The sequence below is a fragment of the Podarcis bocagei genome, assembly GCF_964188305.1.
Source record: "Podarcis bocagei genome assembly, chromosome: 13".
NCBI lineage: Eukaryota > Metazoa > Chordata > Lepidosauria > Squamata > Lacertidae > Podarcis > Podarcis bocagei.
Window position 1 is genome coordinate 13,092,294 of NC_138138.1, and position 18,021 is coordinate 13,110,314.

At 45.7% G+C, this 18,021-nt stretch overlaps 2 protein-coding genes across 3 annotated transcripts in view; one reads left to right on the plus strand and one right to left on the minus strand.

The window, feature by feature from the left end:
• Nucleotides 1-14,350, minus strand: RETREG3 (reticulophagy regulator family member 3). Of its 2 annotated transcripts, none has more exons than XM_081166594.1 (9): nt 13,965-14,350; nt 9,496-9,602; nt 7,855-7,882; nt 6,645-6,771; nt 5,996-6,080; nt 5,290-5,427; nt 4,338-4,420; nt 3,538-3,670; nt 1-2,734 (listed from the first exon to the last, which is right to left on the minus strand). In XM_081166594.1, exons 1-9 carry the CDS (start codon nt 14,213-14,215, stop codon nt 2,286-2,288), a joined length of 1,401 nt encoding a protein of 466 aa, XP_081022720.1. In that variant the 5' UTR covers nt 14,216-14,350; the 3' UTR covers nt 1-2,285. The 2 variants fall into 2 exon arrangements, with proteins under 2 accessions (XP_081022720.1, XP_081022719.1); XM_081166593.1 differs by having other exon boundaries at nt 7,855-7,885.
• The window catches only part of TUBG1 (tubulin gamma 1), a 25,181-nt gene continuing 21,157 nt past the window's right edge, over nt 13,998-18,021 (plus strand). Inside the window, exons 1-3 of the mRNA XM_081166607.1 lie at nt 13,998-14,080; nt 14,564-14,665; nt 17,113-17,225. Coding sequence (XP_081022733.1) covers nt 14,617-14,665; nt 17,113-17,225 — 162 coding nt within the window. The 5' untranslated portion in view covers nt 13,998-14,080; nt 14,564-14,616. The remainder of the gene's footprint in view (nt 14,081-14,563; nt 14,666-17,112; nt 17,226-18,021) is intronic.

Genomic DNA, 18,021 nt, shown 5'->3' on the forward strand with positions numbered 1-18,021 from the left:
TTGTCTCAAATTCTTTATTTTGCACCAGTTAGGGCAGAAAGAAACACTCAATAAAAACAAAAAAAAGTATCACCCCACTACTGATACAGTGGGTAAGGTATGGTTGTTTTATTGCACTAAAATCTTGTTCTAATCCACATAACACAAAACCTAATTAAATAACGTCAGTTTCCCACCTCAAAAGTTATCAGCATCTTATTTTAAAAACTTCTGCAAGATGACAAATTACTCTATAAACTTCCACAATATTGGCTGATTTGTAAACACTAAAAAAGGCAGTTAAACACCATGATATTGCCACACAAATGCTACCAAAACCAAGCTGTTTCAAATATACAAAGCACCACCCTCTTGAGTCTTTTCTGCAAGAATGTGCTATTTAGGCATATAGCATCTACATCACATTACTGCTTGGCCAAGAAAACAATAGGCAGCGTATCACAGAGGTCTTCAGGTGCGAAGTTGGAAAAAATATGTAAACGCCTAACTACAGAGCCTGAAACAGGATGCAAGTTGAGCTGGAACTATGGGAACCTAGAAGGCTAATTGGATATGCAGGTATTCAAGATGGTTCAGTTCAGCAGATTCACAAGTTGTGAAAGTAGACTGGAAACCTTTTAAATAAAACTAAAAGTAAAAGCACAGCATTTATTCAAATCTCTCTTCAGTCCACAGAGGGTTATCAGAATGGCTTTGCACCAAGAATAATTATTTCTAAGGTACACTCTTCCAATCTTTTTGTATACAAACCCAAAAAGTCTGGATGTGGTGTTCTATAAGGGAAGATATGGATCACCAACTTACTAGCTGCAGCACATAGCTCCACACAGTATGTTCTGTGAAGGTTCTTTGCAGGTCTGAGACGCTGGTTAAAATCATACCAGCATAGTTAACAACTTGCACCGGTTTTACTGAAACAAGGAGAAACAGGTATCAGGGGTCCTGTGAAAATCCACACCAAAACATTAGCAACATCCAGATGCCGTTTGTAAATGGTTTATTCTTGAGGAACACAGCACCATCTTCACAGCAATGCACAGAGTGCAACCAAGATATGGGAATTTGTTACCCCAAATCAGTCATCGAGCCAATCTAAATTTGGTCTTCAAATACCTTTAGCCAAAACAATGCTGCCGCCATACTGATTGCAGAGATCCACAGAAATGATGATATAGTCTCATTTTGTATTAACAGAGGCTTTTTCTAATGAAATATTCTGAAGCCGTGATCCCCACTTTTATGCTCTACTTGCAAAACTGCACATATTGTGGGTGAGCAGGCCCTAGGAATCTGGCTTTGCATCTGTGATCCTAGGCTAAAAAAATTCTGTAGCAGCTATATTGTTTTCTTCAAAAAGAGGGGGCCATCTGAGAGCATAAAACATCCATGAATTCTGAAACAGGTGTCAAATGACAAGTGCATGGACACGTCAGACTGACAGACCCTTTGCCACTACAGACTGCAGACTGTTTAGTGAGGAAGCATGTTCATAGTTCCCGCATAAGTGCTGGCTTTGGTGACAGACAGAGGGTAACTAGGAGCCAAATCTTTTGTTGCTTCTGCCCAAACCTTTATGGTGCAGGGTGGAGGGCATTTTTAGTGCTGGGAACTTCTCTGAAATAGTTAATAGTAAAGTGTGTGTGTGACTGTGTGACTGTTTGCATGAGTGTCCAACCCACCAAAATATTATTGCCATTATCATGTGCGAGAAGAGCCAGAATAGAGCTCCAGAAGTTCAAAACATAAGGATTTGGGGTCATTACGTGCAAATGCTTACTGGGGATAGATAGAGGCTGCTTCCTATACCTTGCAGATGTCAGGGTCCCATACAGAGGTACACAGTTAGATCTGAAGATTTCCTTCTTACAATCAGCAGCTGGGTACAAGTCACTTCCATCACTCAAGAGATTTTAGAACTTGTTCTTTATCTAGCTTTTAAATAAAAGTCAATTCCTGTTGCCTGACTCCTGTTGCATTAAACACAAGCTGAGATCTGTCTTCCAAGGCCCGATTTGGAACGTGAAACACGGCAGCGGGACATTTTGGCTTTGAACAAAGAGTGCAACACACAGCAAGCTAGAAAGGTGAAGGGCATGGCAGGTTCAGCAACAAATATCTTCCGGTTCTGCACCAGAAGGGTTTTGTTCTAAAATTCACACTGTCTTCCAAATTTGCCCAATCAGGCTATACATCAAAGAATGGGGTATTATCCTACTTCTGCACAAGGCTCTCCATCAGTGCTCCATGAGACAGAAGAGCCACAGCAGGGAAGGGAAGACAACTGTTTATTGGCCGCGGGAACTGGATGGATCCATCTGATTCAGCTCTGACTGATCCAGCAGTTCGAAGTCATCTCCTTCAGCATCCGTATCAAGCTCCGAGCTGGAGGTCCGGAGGAAGGCCCTGGCACTTTGCTGCCGTCTGTTGCCAGGCATGGAGCCAGACTGGGAGGCTCCTGACAAGGCCAGCTGGATCATTCCCCTGGTTACAAAGCCAGCCAAGTCATCTGTGAGGTTGTGCATTAATGGCAGGTTACCTAGGACATCCGAGGTCACTTCCTCCCGGTCATGAGAAAGTCGCAGCTCTTCCTGGCCTTGTCCACGGCAGGCAAGGCTTGGTATGCCTATGCTGGTATCATCTTCATCGTCTATGCCTGTCACCTCAGGGTTGATGGAAGGGAAATCTGGAAGATCTCGGGCAAAGGATTCCTCAGGGTCGCTGTGGCCATCAAAGTCTATTGAGAGAGAATTAGTTTGGCGAAAAGTCATTACTCGATGTCTTTGCCTACCACTAAGTAGTCTAACTTCCTATTGGAAAACAGGCAATAATTTCTTTAAAACTACCGTATTTTTCGCTCTATAACACGCACCCGACCATAACACGCACGTAGTTTTTAGAGGAGGAAAATCCGTAGGCATGCCACCTGTAGGCATTCCCTCCATAACACGCACAGACATTTCCCCTTACTTTTTAGGAGGAAAAAAGTGAGTGTTATGGTGCAAAAAATACGGTATATTGTCTTCCCACAGGGATCTATAATGTTGGGGGGGGGAATAAAAAATTAATAGAGTTATGAAACCTATTCCCAAATACTTGACTGAGCTGCCTCTTCTGCATGAGAGATAAAATTTACAAAGCTTCTGTACTGCAGCAGACCTCAGAATTGAATTTGAGGTACCAAGAACTAACTATCTGGGTTCTGGCATTCTTAATTTGCAAATGGGTATTAAAACAATCCGACAGGCAGAAGCCTTTCTAACTCTTAACACCAGAAAGTTCCCATTTCAAAGAATAAAATTCCAGATTTTGTCACTCGGTGGACCAGTGTACTCAACGTCTGCCTGCACCAATCTTTGTCTGCTTCATTCAATGTAAACTACAAGCTTTTTAGAGCAGGACCAAGGCAAACCTTCACTTTATCCAGGTTCTGATATCTTGCTTTTTTTATCCCAACAACCAACAGCTGCAACAGTACGATTAATATGTTATTTGGTAGCAACTATGTTCTTTAATAACTTCGATAATAGCTGTCCTCACCTTCAGATCCCTCTGTCAGGGGGGTTTGACCTCGTGAGAGATTAAATGTCCCATTCTCAGTATAGGATACTTCTGCATCAGAGTGCTCCGAATCAGAGAAAGCCAGCTCTTTGGCAACTATTGCATCATCCAACTTGAAAAGAAGCAAGTGATAAAAAAAAGATCTAAGCAAGGTAATTTTGGGTTACTGGAGAGCACACATACCTCCATAATGCCATTCAACACGACATGGACCCAGAGACATTCCTCTCAGCAATGGAAATGAGGAACTTGAAAGCCAGGCAATGCCCTCCAGTTCTTCATTTCCATTCTGGAGGACTTTACTTCATTTTACAGCCACCCAAGTAAAAACTCACAGGCCGCCTTGCTGCTTACCCTCCCCCATCCCAATCTTAGCAGCACCCTATCTTAGCAGCGGGTGGCACTGTGGTCTAAACCACAGAGCCTAGGCCTTGCCAATCAGAAAGTTGTTGGTTCAAATCCCCGCAACAGGGTGAGCTCCCGTTGTTCGGTCCCAGCTCCTGCCCACCTAGCAGTTCGAAAGCACGTCAAAGTGCAAGTAGATAAATAGGTACCGCTCCAGCGGGAAGGTAAACGGTGTTTCTGTGCGCTGCTCTGGTTCGCCAGAAGCGGCTTAGTCATGCTGGCCACATGACTCGGGAGCTGTCTGCGGACAAACGCCGGCTCCCTCGGCCTACAGAGTGAGATGAGCGCTGCAACCCCAGAGTCGTCCGCGACTGGACCTAATGGTCAGGGGTACGTTTACCTTTACTCTTTAACAAGTTCCATGCCCTATTTACCGTGGGACAGAAAGCAGCAAGTTCTTCTTCACTGTCGCTCCCGTCAGCACTAGCAGCATGAGGGCTCAGCATCTGGTGTCGCACTGCAGATAAATCAGAGCACGGAATAGCAGTTATAATTGGGAAGGAAACAACTCTGCATGCCCATAAAGAAGCCAAGCAGAAGAAACAGGTGTGATCCAGAGAGAAGACTTTGGGATTGCAAACCAGAGGCTGCAGAGGGCAAGGAGGGGCACCCCAAGAGCTAAAATGCTAACTGTAATGGCTACTAGTTACTCGTGCGTAAACTGGTGCCTCTCTAGGCTAATTTGCCTTGTTAAACCTTTCTGACTGCACAGCCCTGCCTCAGTCGCTGGCAGAATCCGTCAGTGGGCGTTTCTTGAACCTCTTCCAACATAAAAGTTGTTTGACACCCAGCCTCCTCCTCCTCTCACTGTGCAGGAGTCTTCTGCGCAGGGAGGGCGTGGGCAGTGGAGGACCTGGGCTCTCCTCACTGATATCCAGTGAAGAGTCCCTGAGCCCTCTCTCCACTTCCCCCGTCTGCCTCCCTTTCTCCCTGGTGTTGCGCTGATTAGCTTCCCCCTCCACTGAGCTGTTTCTCCCCCTGCTGTTGGGTCCTTCGTCAGCATAATCTGTGAGCCTCCCCTTCGCCTCTCGCGCTGATGTCAGTTCCCTGACACTAACTGACCACTGTGCCCTAATTAGGACTGCAACAATTCCGGTCCCATGTTAGAAACAGTTCGGACATTCAATTGCTCATCAATTGTGGGAAATGCTCATTCCCTTCCTCCCCCCCCCCCAAACTGTGGTCAGGGATGCGAGGAACATTCTTAAGTAACTACTGATTCATTCAGTGTTTTCATCCGATCTTCTCAGGTTCCTCACATCACCAACAAGAAGAGGTAGCAGACAAGAAGTGGGTGAGTTGGTACCAGCCCTGCACAAGACTTACATTGCCTCTCCTTATGTTTGGACATCATGTAGCCATGAACACTGAAGTCCAGCCGCTGCAGAGCTGGCTCCAATTTGGTGTACAGGCGGTGACCCAGCCGGTGGTAAACAGCAAGTGGCCACAGAAGGATGGAAACCACTGCAGGAGAAGGAGAACAACAGGAGGACTCAAAGAAGGAACTTTTGGAAACTCAAGGCAGTAGAAACATAAGATGATTGGAACCCACTGAACTTGAAGCATGGGAAGCCCCAACAAAAAGTTATAATTTGGCAAAATATTTGGACTTTATGATATGTATTTGGAATATTTAATGTGATTTGATTGGATTAAAATGGAAGACTTAATAAAAATTATTATTAAAAAAAAGGAAACCACTGCAGGAAGAGGATGATTAGAGGGTTGGTGCTCAATAAACACTCTCAGACGGCATTTTGGGATACAATATAATAGAACAGAGATATCATGTATTATATCATACATAAAGATCTTATCTAAACATATAGATATGTTTGTGGTTTTATTGTTTGCTTTGTACTTTCTTCTTTTTTTGTAAACCACTTAATGGACTGTTTAAACATTATGTACACACAAGTTTGCAATGCAACCGACTTGGAACAGCTCAGAATAACCTTGTTTGCAAATGCTCTGTACTTTCAAGTGAAGGGCAGTCAGTTGCCCAATCCCCGCCCAGCACACAGATACTCACTTGTTAGATAGGCAAGACAGACACCTGGAATGTACTGGCCCAACACAGCCAAAAATGTGAGGACACCGCAAGCCAGAAGGCAGAACTGGAAAACAAAACCCAAAGTTAGTCTCTACTGAATTAAAAAAAGTGAGCAAAGTGGCTCCTACAGCTCAAGATCATACAGAGACACTGCCTGCTGCCAGCAAGCTCACTGCTTGGGAACAGAGACCAAAACAGAGGAATTCTGCTTGAGAAGCCTTGCATAAGCATTAGGAGAGAGGGAGGGAGGAACATCATGAGCCACAGCTGCCTTTGGACCAAGCCCTGGAGTGATTTTGACAGAATCAGGGCAACATTTCTACTTTGGAATGTAGGTGGAAGCAAGACCAGTCTGATGAAAGCTCCATCTAATAGGATGGCTGCAGTATTTTCCATTTTGGCATCCCATTCCTCTTCCCCTTTGTACCTGCCTCTCAACCCTCCAGTTTCCTTCTTTCCCAGTAATGAAGGCACACCTGTACAGAGCACTTTGCGTACAGTTACAGACGGATTATACCTCTACATAAATAAAAGAGTAATTCAAACTGCTGCTATTCTTTGTTCTTTGCTCCCCCTTCTCCTCCAACCCATTCCCCGATGGCTAGTGTCAATGAGGACTGCTTTTCACCTTGCCAGGATTTTGCCTTTTGAAGCCCAACAGGTTCCTCATGAAGCTGTCTGCTGTGACCCATCCTTCTGCCAAATAGTGACATAGTTCAGGCACACTCAGCAGTCGGGGGTGGACATAGCCCCAGCTGGAGGGACAACAAAAAAGGACATCTTACCTTGCTGATAGAATATCAAGAAAACCTACTAGAGTTTTAAAATAGCCCTCTTCTCATTCCACCTCATCAAAGCTGCTCAGGGTTCACGTTTCACACGCAAGAAACGGACCCTGCATTTGAACTTGAAACCCACACTTGCTTAATTTGAGCCCTTTCTAAAGCAGCAGCACTCCCAAACACATAACCCACAGAAGTGAATGAAATTTTCTCAATTCATTTCAATGGGATATGTGCAGAAGAATTTAACACTGGAGGAAACCTTCTAAAGGGCAGACAAGCCACTCACATGTATTCACAATTAGGCTGTTTAAAGGGTGTTAAATCTCCATGTCCTTGGCTGTGCACTCAAAGAGATTAAGGAGCAGTGAAGAGGTTGGATTTCCCCAGCTTTTCAACTCATCTTAACAGGAAAACTGGGGATTCTAAGAACCCAGTGCATGCAGAGTTCAAGGTCTCAGATTTATGTAGGTTGCAGCCTAAGCCTAATACAGTGGTACCTTAGTTTACACATAATCCGTTCTGGAGGTCCGTTTGTAAACCAAAACAGGTTGTAACCCAAGGCATGCTTTCGCCAATGAGGCCTCCAAAAAATTTTTGTTCGGTTAAAAAAAAAAAGGGTTGTAATCCAGAAAAAGGTTGCAAACCGGGACACGCACTTCCGGGTTTGACGTGTTTGTAATCCAAAACGTATGCAAACCAGGACGTATGCAAACCAAGGTAGCACTGTAATGGTTTACAGCACAATACTCTACATGGCAACTCAGAATGATGCCCTATTCACTGGAACAGGACACAGAATTGCAACCTTACTCTGGAACCTAGCAGTAGACTTTCTCCCAAGCAAGCATAGGATCGCAGCCTTAGTTACAAACTATGAGAAGAGGTAGGTAAATGACAATATTTAGGAGCAAGGGATCTTTCCTTTCATCCAGCCATGGAAGGGCATTCATTTGCCAATAAGGTTTAAATTAACAAAAAGTATTACAGCTAAGCCACACAAGCACATGTAACGTGAGACATGCTACAAAGAAAAGGATATTCAATTTTTCATACCTTTCATTGTCTAATTCATCAGGTCTTGCTACTAAAACATTAAAGACAGATGAGGATTAGTTGTGAGGGAAATGCCTGGGAAAACTCTTTGCTGCATAATTAAAATACACAGATGACTTGAGAATAATGCATAATTGTTTCCCACTGACAGCCTGCAACTGAAAACATCCTGAGCTTAGTATTTTATCCTGTGCCCCCACTTTTATAAACTCAACTTTTTTATTTATTATGTTTGTAATTTTGTGCAGATGCAATTGTACAATTGTAGAAATGGTTCTGTTGCCTTTAGTTTACAAATGCAAACATTTTGTATTTTATTGCACACTGCTATTTTGTTGTTGTTTGTGAGGCAGTTTATAAATCTGCAAATATATTTAAAATGTATCTTAAAAATTAAAACACTGCTCAAGATAGCTTCTTGTAATGCTCTTATTATTATAGCAGCCTGGGGGTGGGGCTAGCAGTCAATGATCTGGTTAGCATGTAAAGCTAAACCTCACCACAGCTTAGTGCAAATGTGTGGGTTGCCAGAGAAGATATTACGGTCACTTTGCTTTTCAGTCATTCATGTACCGTAATCTGAAATCAAGCTCATGGTCTGACACAAAAGTAACTCAAGTTTACCCTTGTTTTGCAGCTCATGGTTTATGTTATGGAGACAGACCACAAGCTTGGGTTTGGATGACATACTAAGCCAAACTATGGCTTAGCTCATAGCAGCAGGACTGGAGGAACAAGAAACCACCATCTCCTCTCCCAAGGACCTGCGGCCTTGCACTAAACCATGATTTTGCTTAGCATTATGTGCAACCTGAACTAATACTCTTTTAGTTCTTATCTAAGATGATAGTTCTCAAAATGCAAGCAGGCTTTCAATTGGGAACAAGTTTTTTAAAAATCAAATATTACCTCAGCTCCAGCATGTTAGAGAGAAAAACCATCAGGTTTCAGTCTTCAATGAAGCCTTTAAAACTACTGCTTTAATTTATTCTTCCATCCTTCATGAATACAGCTTTCTATATCATAAACTACTACTATAGTCAACAAATAATTTTTTTTACCATGGTTACCTCCCTAAGAAATTATACTATGGTTTTGTTGAATTGACTTGACCGCTTTCAGACTAAAATATAATTTAATATATACACCAAGATGTTAGTTCAATGCTCAATTTAATGATGAACTAAAGCCTGGACTGCATGTCTCTATAACCAATAAGAAAAAAAATATCCCTTTGGAATATGTTTTAACATTGATAAACAAAGGCTTTTTCTGGAGCTAGAGAACAAAAGCAGATCTTTGGAACATCTGAGATCTGGGTAAGTGAACTTGGAAAGCAAAGCTCCTACACATGAACAAGTAGTGAAAATGCAGCAACCTGAAATACAAATCCCAATTTTCCAAACCGCCAGTTTCAGTATGGTGGAATTGCTCTTCTCCTTCCCACCATCTGAGCAGCCAGGGAGCCTTTTCAACACTATCAACTCCTAAACATTCATTTCAACTAGGAAGGCGCCCAGTTTACAAGATCTTTGTCAGTGACTGTTTTGATTAATGAGATCTGCAATTTCTTGAGTTCAGAAATGGGGGTGGGGGAAGAGACCACAGCTGAATTCAAGGGTCAAGTGGGGGAAAACATACCTCTTATTTCAGGCCATATTTTATTCTTCCACTGATCTAAACACACTATTAGTATCAGGGTGAAAGCAACCAGGAATATCAGATGAAGAGACGTCAGAGCAAAAAACCTGAGGGAAAATAAAGCTAGTCAGTACACAATTTTCCTCTAGAAATGTTACCTTAAAAGCAAGAGCTGATGTTAGGCCATGGAGCAGGAGAATCCCAAGATAAATAATCATTGCCTTATGATTGGCAGGAAGAGGTTAGAAAACAACAGGTAAGGAATGGAAGATATCACAACAGCTTTTTGGAGTATATTTCCATTAGGGTTAAATAATGTGAGAGAGACGATTTTCTCTGTGTGACCTCTATGACATCCACCAGATATCATCCTGTTTCTGATCAATGATCTGAAAACTGATCATTTTAGCTATTCACTCTGCCAATCAAGAAGGAAACTGACATTTATGGCAGCTGCAGCTTATTTATTATCATTATATTGAAATCTTAAGCATATGAGTTGCTATGGACAGGAACCAGTTTACAATGGCTTGTACCTTCTGGCAGGACAATGTTTAAAGAGACAAAGATCAAGGGGAGAAAAATTGTTCAGCATCAAGTGTCAGGAGTTTGCAGAAAAGCGGGAGAAAGCTTAAAAGTGCCTATGGACCACAGAAAGATGGCTGTGTGTGTATATATATTCTCATGTTATTCTTATTTATCTCTTAAGAGTCATTATAAACAAATGAGTATCAACATATCGGGCATTTAGAAAGTATTCAAGTCAGTGGTCACTTTCCACTCAATTATAACCAGAAGCAAAATCTGCAGTGCTAGTAAGCTGTGAATAAGAGTTACACAGCTTTCTATAGTCAAAAATTATTTTTACCATAAATGTAAACATGTAAATAACTTTGTATCCATGAATACAAAGAATGATTGATTACACTTTTTTCAAACTGAAACACTCAGCAGCCAACACAAGATCCTTGCCATTATGTTTCAACATAAATTACTATGGATTTTACAGTCTTAATATCTCTGGTAAGCTAAGCCTGAGCCTTGTTGAATGGCTGCAGTCTGTGAAATGTAGCAAGAGCGAATGCCAAGAAGCCTGTTAAGTCAGTGAGAGGCAGAACCACTCAGCAGTGACACACAAAATGACATGTGAGCTCAGAGGTTCTGTTTTTTTTCCAGAATATTTGAAGACTTGCTTGTTCCCTCACTGAATAAGAGCAGTGTGCTTGCTCTGCAACGATTAGTCAAATATATTCAGTATTGTTGGGAAGGAGCTGCATCCACCAGAATCAGAGACAGATGGCTATTTTCAATCATTTAATGAGAAGCAGCCCTTGGGAGAAAGTCACAAGCCATCTGTAGCACTAATGATATAAATGATTAGTCTGAGGCATGTAATAAGGGGCTCTTCAATGAGACCCAATTACACACCAGTACTTAGCAAGAAGATACACAGAAGACCTCAGGCTCCTATCAAGAACAATGCCAATCTTTCTTTGGTGTCCTACCTATGGAATTAACACACTTCAGGTCTGTTTTCCAGAATACAAATTACCGTATTTTTCGCTCTACAAGACGCACCTAGTTTTTGGAGGAGGAAAACAAGAAAAAAATATTCTGAATCTCAGAAGCCAGAACAGCAAGAGGGATCGCTGTGCAGTGAAAGCAGCAATCCCTCTTGCTGTTCTGGCCTCAGCGATGGCTGCGCAGCCTGCATTCGCTCCATAAGACGCACACACATTTCCCCTTACTATTTAGGAGGGGAAAAGTGAGTCTTATAGAGCAAAAATTACGGTACTTGGCTGATAAATACAGTACAATCAAAGGAAATGTGTGTGCATTTAAAGTAGTCTTGCTGCGGTGAAGGTCATACTGAATGGGGAAGCTTCCCAGGGCTTCACCCAATAACAGCAGGTTATCAATAATAGATTATCAAGCATCGGGGGATTTCCCTTTGAGAGCAGGGTAGACCAGGGTTCCCCAGTCACTTGTGCAGTGTGTAACTGCCTGCATTCATCCTCTGTTTTTATTAATTGCAACTGAACGTTTTATTTCCGGAAGTAGGTGAGCAGGTACATGCTTACGCTCACATGAAGGCAGTTCAGGGGACTACACATTTCCTATTGTTTCCTTAAAAGCACTGCTGCAGCCATAGCAGCTTGGTGCTCTGAGAAGCAGTCTATCACAATGAGACACCATTACTCTCGAGAACAGGGAATCAGAAGTCTGTAATCTGGCTTTCCAGAACCACTTTCTGGAAGCATAGGCAGTGACCACATAAGAGGCAGATTTTGGCTGGTCAAGGACAAAGCTTTGCTCTGCTGGGTTGAGAATCAGTCTAAGAAATTGAAAGGGGTTCTATAAAGGGTGCCTGAACCTCAGGGAGGGGATCATAGCTTTGCCCATCGATGCTGAGTGAAGCACTAGGAAAGCCTAAAATCCTAACTTTTCCACCCAGTAGCCAAACAGCTCCATCAAGTCTCCAGGTGTTCCCATGGCAAGTGCAGGATTGGCCAGCACACCCATCACTAGCCCTCATGATTCATAACAGAGAGCAACTGAACTCTGTCAATTCAGCATGCTCCAACCTGCCTAACAAACCCACATTATAAAACAGATCTAGGCAATGACTTCTGCCGGCAACCTTTTCCCTTGGGTCTAAGTCTCTAAGAGTACACATGAACTTTCTGGCTAGGAAAAAACTAAAGCAAAAATAAGATCAGTTCAAATCTCACTTCTGGACACAAAGAAGGCTCTATTCCCATAAATACTTTTATCCCATACACTGTCTTGATGTCAAAACACTAGATGCAAGCTAGCTAGCAAGCAGAATTGTCTTCACAATGGAGGGTGGAGAGAGGAGCTCTTCCTCGGTCCATTACTTTTTGCTTTTTTAATCAAAACTGACAACAGGCATGCAAACAGGAGGAATTAGCAAGGGCAATAGCATATTGGCCCCAACAATAGGTCAATTGCTAGAGCATGAGACTCTTGATTTCAGGATCTTGGATTCGAGTCCCACATTGGGCAAAAGATTCCTCCATTGCATGGGAAGACCACTGCAGGAGGCTGGACTGGTCCCTTTCAATCCTACAATTCCATAATTCTATGACTTCTACAAATTCTTCAGGAAGCTGCCAACCCCTGGACTGGCGGTAAGAAGGGTGATGGGGTGGTAGTGGCAGCTGACTGAGGCCAGCCCGAGGTTGGTGGCGCAGTGTCCCATTCCCCAAATGGACCATCCTCCAGCTAGTCCCTTTCTTCCTAGCCTCTAGGCCAGGCTCCCTGACAATGCACTTGAGACCAGTGCCCACCAAGGCTGCCACATAAGGCATCCTTTTAACCAGAATACCATAATGCTTCATAAAAACATAATGGACATTCCTCTTCAGAGACTCATTTCATTGGGAGAGTTTAAGCCACCTGTTGTAAGGCAGGATAGCCCACCTGGTAGTCCCTTGTAGTCAGGGGGGAAAAGGTGGGGGTACAGTATAAATAAGCATATACAGTGGTGCCTCGCAAGACGAAAAGAATCCGTTCTGTGATTCTCTTCATCTAGCAGTTTTTTCGTCTTGCGAAGCAAGCCCATTGACGGATTAGCGCTATTAGCGACTTATCGGATCAGCTGATAAGCGGCTTAGAAAAAGGGGGGGAAGGAAAAACCCCCCGCAGGAACTCGCAAGACATTTTCGTCTTGTGAAGCAAGCCCATAGGAGATTCGTTTTGCGAAGCACCTCCAAAACGGAAAACTCTTTCGTCTAGCGAGTTTTCCGTCTTGCGAGGCATTCGTCTTGCGGGGCACCACTGTAATTGTAATTATAATAAATAACAACCAGGGATAGCTCTGTTGGTAGAGTATGAGCCCCCTAATCTTAGGTTTGAGCCCCACCTCGGGCAAAATATTCTTGCATTGCAGGGGGTTGGACTAGATGACCCCGGGGATCCCTTTCAACTCTGCAGTTCTGTGAAACGAAGCTAAGAGTATTTCAAAAGAGGTATGCAGCCTGCTTCCACGCCACTCAGTGATAACTTATTACTTCAGATAGTGCTAATAAACAAACAACAACAACCTGGGACAACTCAGTCTGAAAAGCAGGAGCCTCTTGATGATGATGATTTATTTATACCTTGCCATCTGGCCAGCGTCGTGGGTTCCAGCCCCCCTTTTTTGGGGGGGGGATTCATGCATTGTAGAGGAGTGGGACTAGATGACCCTCAGGATCCTTCCCAAGCCTGCAATTCTATGCCTTTACGAAACAAGGTACCCGACACCCCCCCCCCCGCCAAAACAAAAGCAAACCCCTGAAAAGGATATTCCCTCATGATTTGCTACTTCAGGTAGTGCTCAGAAGCACCGCAGGAGAAGGGAAAGCTTCACCCCACGTCAAGCCCGTTTCCCGCCCGCGTCCCCTCGCCTCCTTCATCCCTCCGAGAGGCCCCTTTTCCTGACCCCCCCCCCGAGCCCCTCGCACCCGAAGGCGGCGTGAGCTCCGGCCCAGCCCAGCGCGCTCCTCGCCGGCCTCTCCCAGACGAGCGTGGCCTGCAGGGCGCTCAGCGCCGGCTCGTAAGGCCCCAGGCGGCCCTTCAGGTAGGCGCTCAGCGCGCGCACCCGCCGCTCCCGCTCCGACGCCGCCGGGGCCTGGGCGCCGCCGCCGCCGCTGAGGGAACCTTCGCCGCTCCGGCCGCCGCCGCCGCCTCCGGCCGCCGCCGCCTCGGCCTCCATCCTTCCTCTCTGCCCAGCGTCACCGGGAGACCCGCGGATAGCGGAGGAGGATCATCGTTCTCCGTCACCAACGGACACCGCAGAGGCAGCGGCACTACCGCCGCCGCCGCCGCCGCCTCTCGCACACTCGCATGGCCGCCCCCATACCGGCGACAACATAGGGCGGCGCCATCTTGCCGTACGGAAAGCGCGCTTCCTGCCGTTTCGGCGCACGCGCGTTGCCAAGGGAAGACAAATATATATATATTTATATACCGGATTCATAGGGTGTGAGGAGGAGGTGAAGGCGGGAAGAAGCGTAGCGGGGCTGCAAACGGCATTTATTTTCCTTTTTATTTATTTTTTAAGAAGGGGACGCGTCTCAGGCCCGGGAGGAGCAGGGGCCTGGGGCCGGAGCCGCCATGCCGCGGGAGATCATCACTCTGCAGCTGGGGCAATGCGGCAACCAAAGTAAGGCCGGGATGCGGGGGAGGTCTATGGGAAGGCGCGCCGGGCGGGGGAGGGAGCCGTGGGGACAGCGAAGGTTCCAAAGGGGCGGGGCCTGGCGTTGGCCGCGTTCTATTGGGGCGGGGCCGGAAAAGTGTTGAGGACTAGGCACTTGAGTTGAAGATTTGGAAGGTACGCCAAGGGCCATCTAGTCCAGCCCTTCTGCAATGCAGGAATAATAATGATGATAATAATACAGTGGTACCTCGGGTTACATACACTTCAGGTTACAGACGCATCAGGTTACAGACTCTGCTAATCCATAAATATTACCTTGGGTTAAGAACTTTGCTTCAGGATGAGAACAGAAATCATGTTCCGGCGGCGCAGCAGCAGCAGGAGGCCCCATTAGCTAAAGTGGTGCTTCAGGTTAAGAACAGTTTCAGGTTAAGTACGGACCTCCGGAATGAATTAAGTACTTAACCCGAGGTACCACTGTAATTGTTGTTGTTATTATTATTATTTATTTCTTTATACCCCACCCATCTGGCTGGGTTTCCCCAGCCACTCTGGGCAGCTTCCAACAAAATATTAAAAATAAAATAAAACATCAGACATTTAAAACTTCCCTAAACAGGGCTGCCTTCAGATGTCTTCTTAAAAAAGTCAGATAGTTGTTTATTTCCTTGACATCTGATGGGAGGGCGTTTCACAGGGCAGGCGCCACCACCGAGAAGACCCTCTGCCTGGTTCCCAGTAGCTTCACTTTTTGCAGGGAGGGAACCGCCAGAAGGCCCTCGGAGCTGGACCTCAGTGTCCAGGCTGAACAATGGGGGTGGAGACGCCCCTTCAGGTATACTTTTGCCTGACATGGGGCTTGAACTCACGACCCCTGAGACTAAGGGTCTCCTGCTCTACCGTATATATATTTAAGACCATGTCTTTCCCCCTGAACAGGGACTCGAGGCGGCTTACAGATAAAATCAAGAACAGCCTGAACACAGAGCAGCTGTAGGGGTGGGGGGACGGGGAAGAGGAAACACAAATCATTAAAAAAAGAATTGCTTGAATTAAACCTATATGTATAAATCTATTAAAGCCACACCAATAATTACCGTATTTTTCGTTCTATAGGACGCACATTTCCCCCTTCAAAAATTAAGGGGAAATGTGTGTGCGTCCTATGGAGCGAATGCAGGCTGCGCCGCTAAGCCCAAAGCCAGAACAGGAAGACGGAGCACTGCGGAGCGCTCCGTCTTGCTGCTCTAGCTTGGGGACGATTGCGCGCAAACCTCTGCAGGTCAGCGGGGTGCCTTCACCCCGCTGTCCTGCAGAAGCTAGCAAGGCTGTTCCCAAGCCAGAACAGCGAGAGGGAGCGCTCCATCTCGCTGCTCTAGCTTGGGGACAGCTGCGCGCAAACCTCTCCAGGGCAGCGGGGCGCTGCGCTCCAAAGGCTTCAGGGATCTTTGAGGCTGGCGGTGGGGGAAAGTAGCGCTTCCCCCCACCGCCAGCCCCACAAGCTCGGGTGAGTGCACCTTGAACGCACCTTGTTTTAGAGGGGGAGAACAAGAAAAAAATTTTTTCCTGCTCTCCCCCTCCTATGGTTTGGTGCGTCCAATGGAGCGAAAAATACGGTACAAGGAAATAAACAGCACGGCACCTGCCATTTCTTTAGAAGGGAGAATGTGGTGGGGCTGGGAGTGGAGGAAAGGAGGACCAGTAAAAAACAGCGCATGGGCTGAGTTTCTGACTCTCTTGTTTTGCCACGGCTGCTAGTCCCTGTGGAATTGGGGGGGGGGGGCGGGCTGGCACTGTGATGTACAGCAGGTAGAATACCTCAGGCTCCTTGCCTCCTGCCTGAGGAATATTTTTGCACCAAAGATGATGCATATTTCATTTCTTTTTTTATTAAATTTATAAAGGTATGCAACTCACTGTTCCTCCTCTGCAGTGCCCCCCCCCCAATGCAGGCTAGTTTTTTGTTTTGTTTTTTTAAGCAAGCTAGTAACTTCATGGGTTTATTTTCATGGGCTAGTATTGTATCATCAAAATTCTGTGGGACAGAAGAAGAAGAGGAGTTTGGATTTGATATCCCGCCTTTCACTCCCTTTAAGGAGTCTCAAAGCGGCTAACAATCTCCTTTCCCTTCCTCCCCCACAACAAAAACTCTGTGAGGTGAGTGGGGCTGAGAAACTTCAGAGAAGTGTGACTGGCCCAAGGTCACCCAGCAGCTGCATGTGGAGGATGGGAGACGCGAACCCCTTTCACCAGATTACGAGACTACCGCTCTTAACCCCTACACCACACTGGCTCTCGCTGCACACACATTATTTCCCCCTTAGTAGTAGGGTGATGTCTTTACCTTCCTTGGTACTTGATGGCAAGGCAGGGTACAAATTATTATTATTATTATTATTATTATTATTATTATTATTATTATTACCACCTTGATGCTTTTGTTCCTGTTGCAGTTGGCTTTGAATTCTGGAAGCAGCTGTGCGCAGAGCATGGCATCAGCCCCGAGGGCATTGTGGAGGAGTTTGCCACCGAGGGCACTGACCGAAAAGATGTCTTCTTCTACCAGGTACAATAGGCTTCTGTTCCCTCTGCCTTGTGGGTTCTGAGGGGAGGCAGCCTCCCTCTGATTCTGCAATGAACAAAATGCTCTGCTACGAGTGGGAACTGGACATAGCAGCCAAGAGTAAAGTGAAAGGATAAGTGACATAGCAAGCAGGCAGAATTGCTAGTAGTAGTAATAATAATAATAATAATAATTTACAGTGGTGCCCCGCAAGACGAATGCCTCGCAAGACGGAAAACTCGCTAGACGAAAGAGTTTTCCGTTTTGGAGGTGCTTCACAAAACGAATTTCCTATGGGCTTGCTTCGCAAGACGACAATGTCTTGCGAGTTCCTGCTGGTTTTTTCCCCTCCCCCCCCCTTTTCTAAGCCGCTAAGCCGCTTATAAGCTGATCCGATCAGCAGATAAGCCGCTAAAAGCCACTAATAGCACTAATCCGCTAATCCTTCAATGGGCTTGCTTCGCAAGACGAAAAAACCCCTAGACGAAGAGAATCACAGAACGGATTCTTTTCGTCTTGCGAGGCTCCACTGTATTTATATACCGTATTTTTCGCCCTATAGGACGCACTGGCCCATAGGACACACCTAGATTTGGGGGGGGGAATAAAGGGGGGGAATTATTCCCCCCCCAGGCGCGGGGCTGGGACGGGGGAAGCCCGAGCTTCCCCCAACCCCAGCCCCCAGAACAGGCTGCTGCCCCAAGCCTTGCTCGCCCAGCGGGACCTCCTGCCGGGCGCGCAAGGCTTGTGGACATCTGCCCGAAGCACGGGGCGTGCTCCGCAGCGCGCCCCGTGCTTC

Excerpts from the sequence above, each read along its gene's own strand:
- RETREG3 (XM_081166593.1), bottom strand. The coding sequence starts at position 14,215 with ATGGAGGCCGAGGCGGCGGCGGCCGGAGGCGGCGGCGGCGGCCGGAGC. Across the intron at positions 7,886-9,495 it reads AATATGGCCTGAAATAAGAG|TAGCAAGACCTGATGAATTA; the intron begins GTATGTTTTCCC and ends TTAATGTTTTAG. Across the intron at positions 5,428-5,995 it reads CTGTCTTGCCTATCTAACAA|TGGTTTCCATCCTTCTGTGG; the intron begins GTGAGTATCTGT and ends CTTCTCCTGCAG.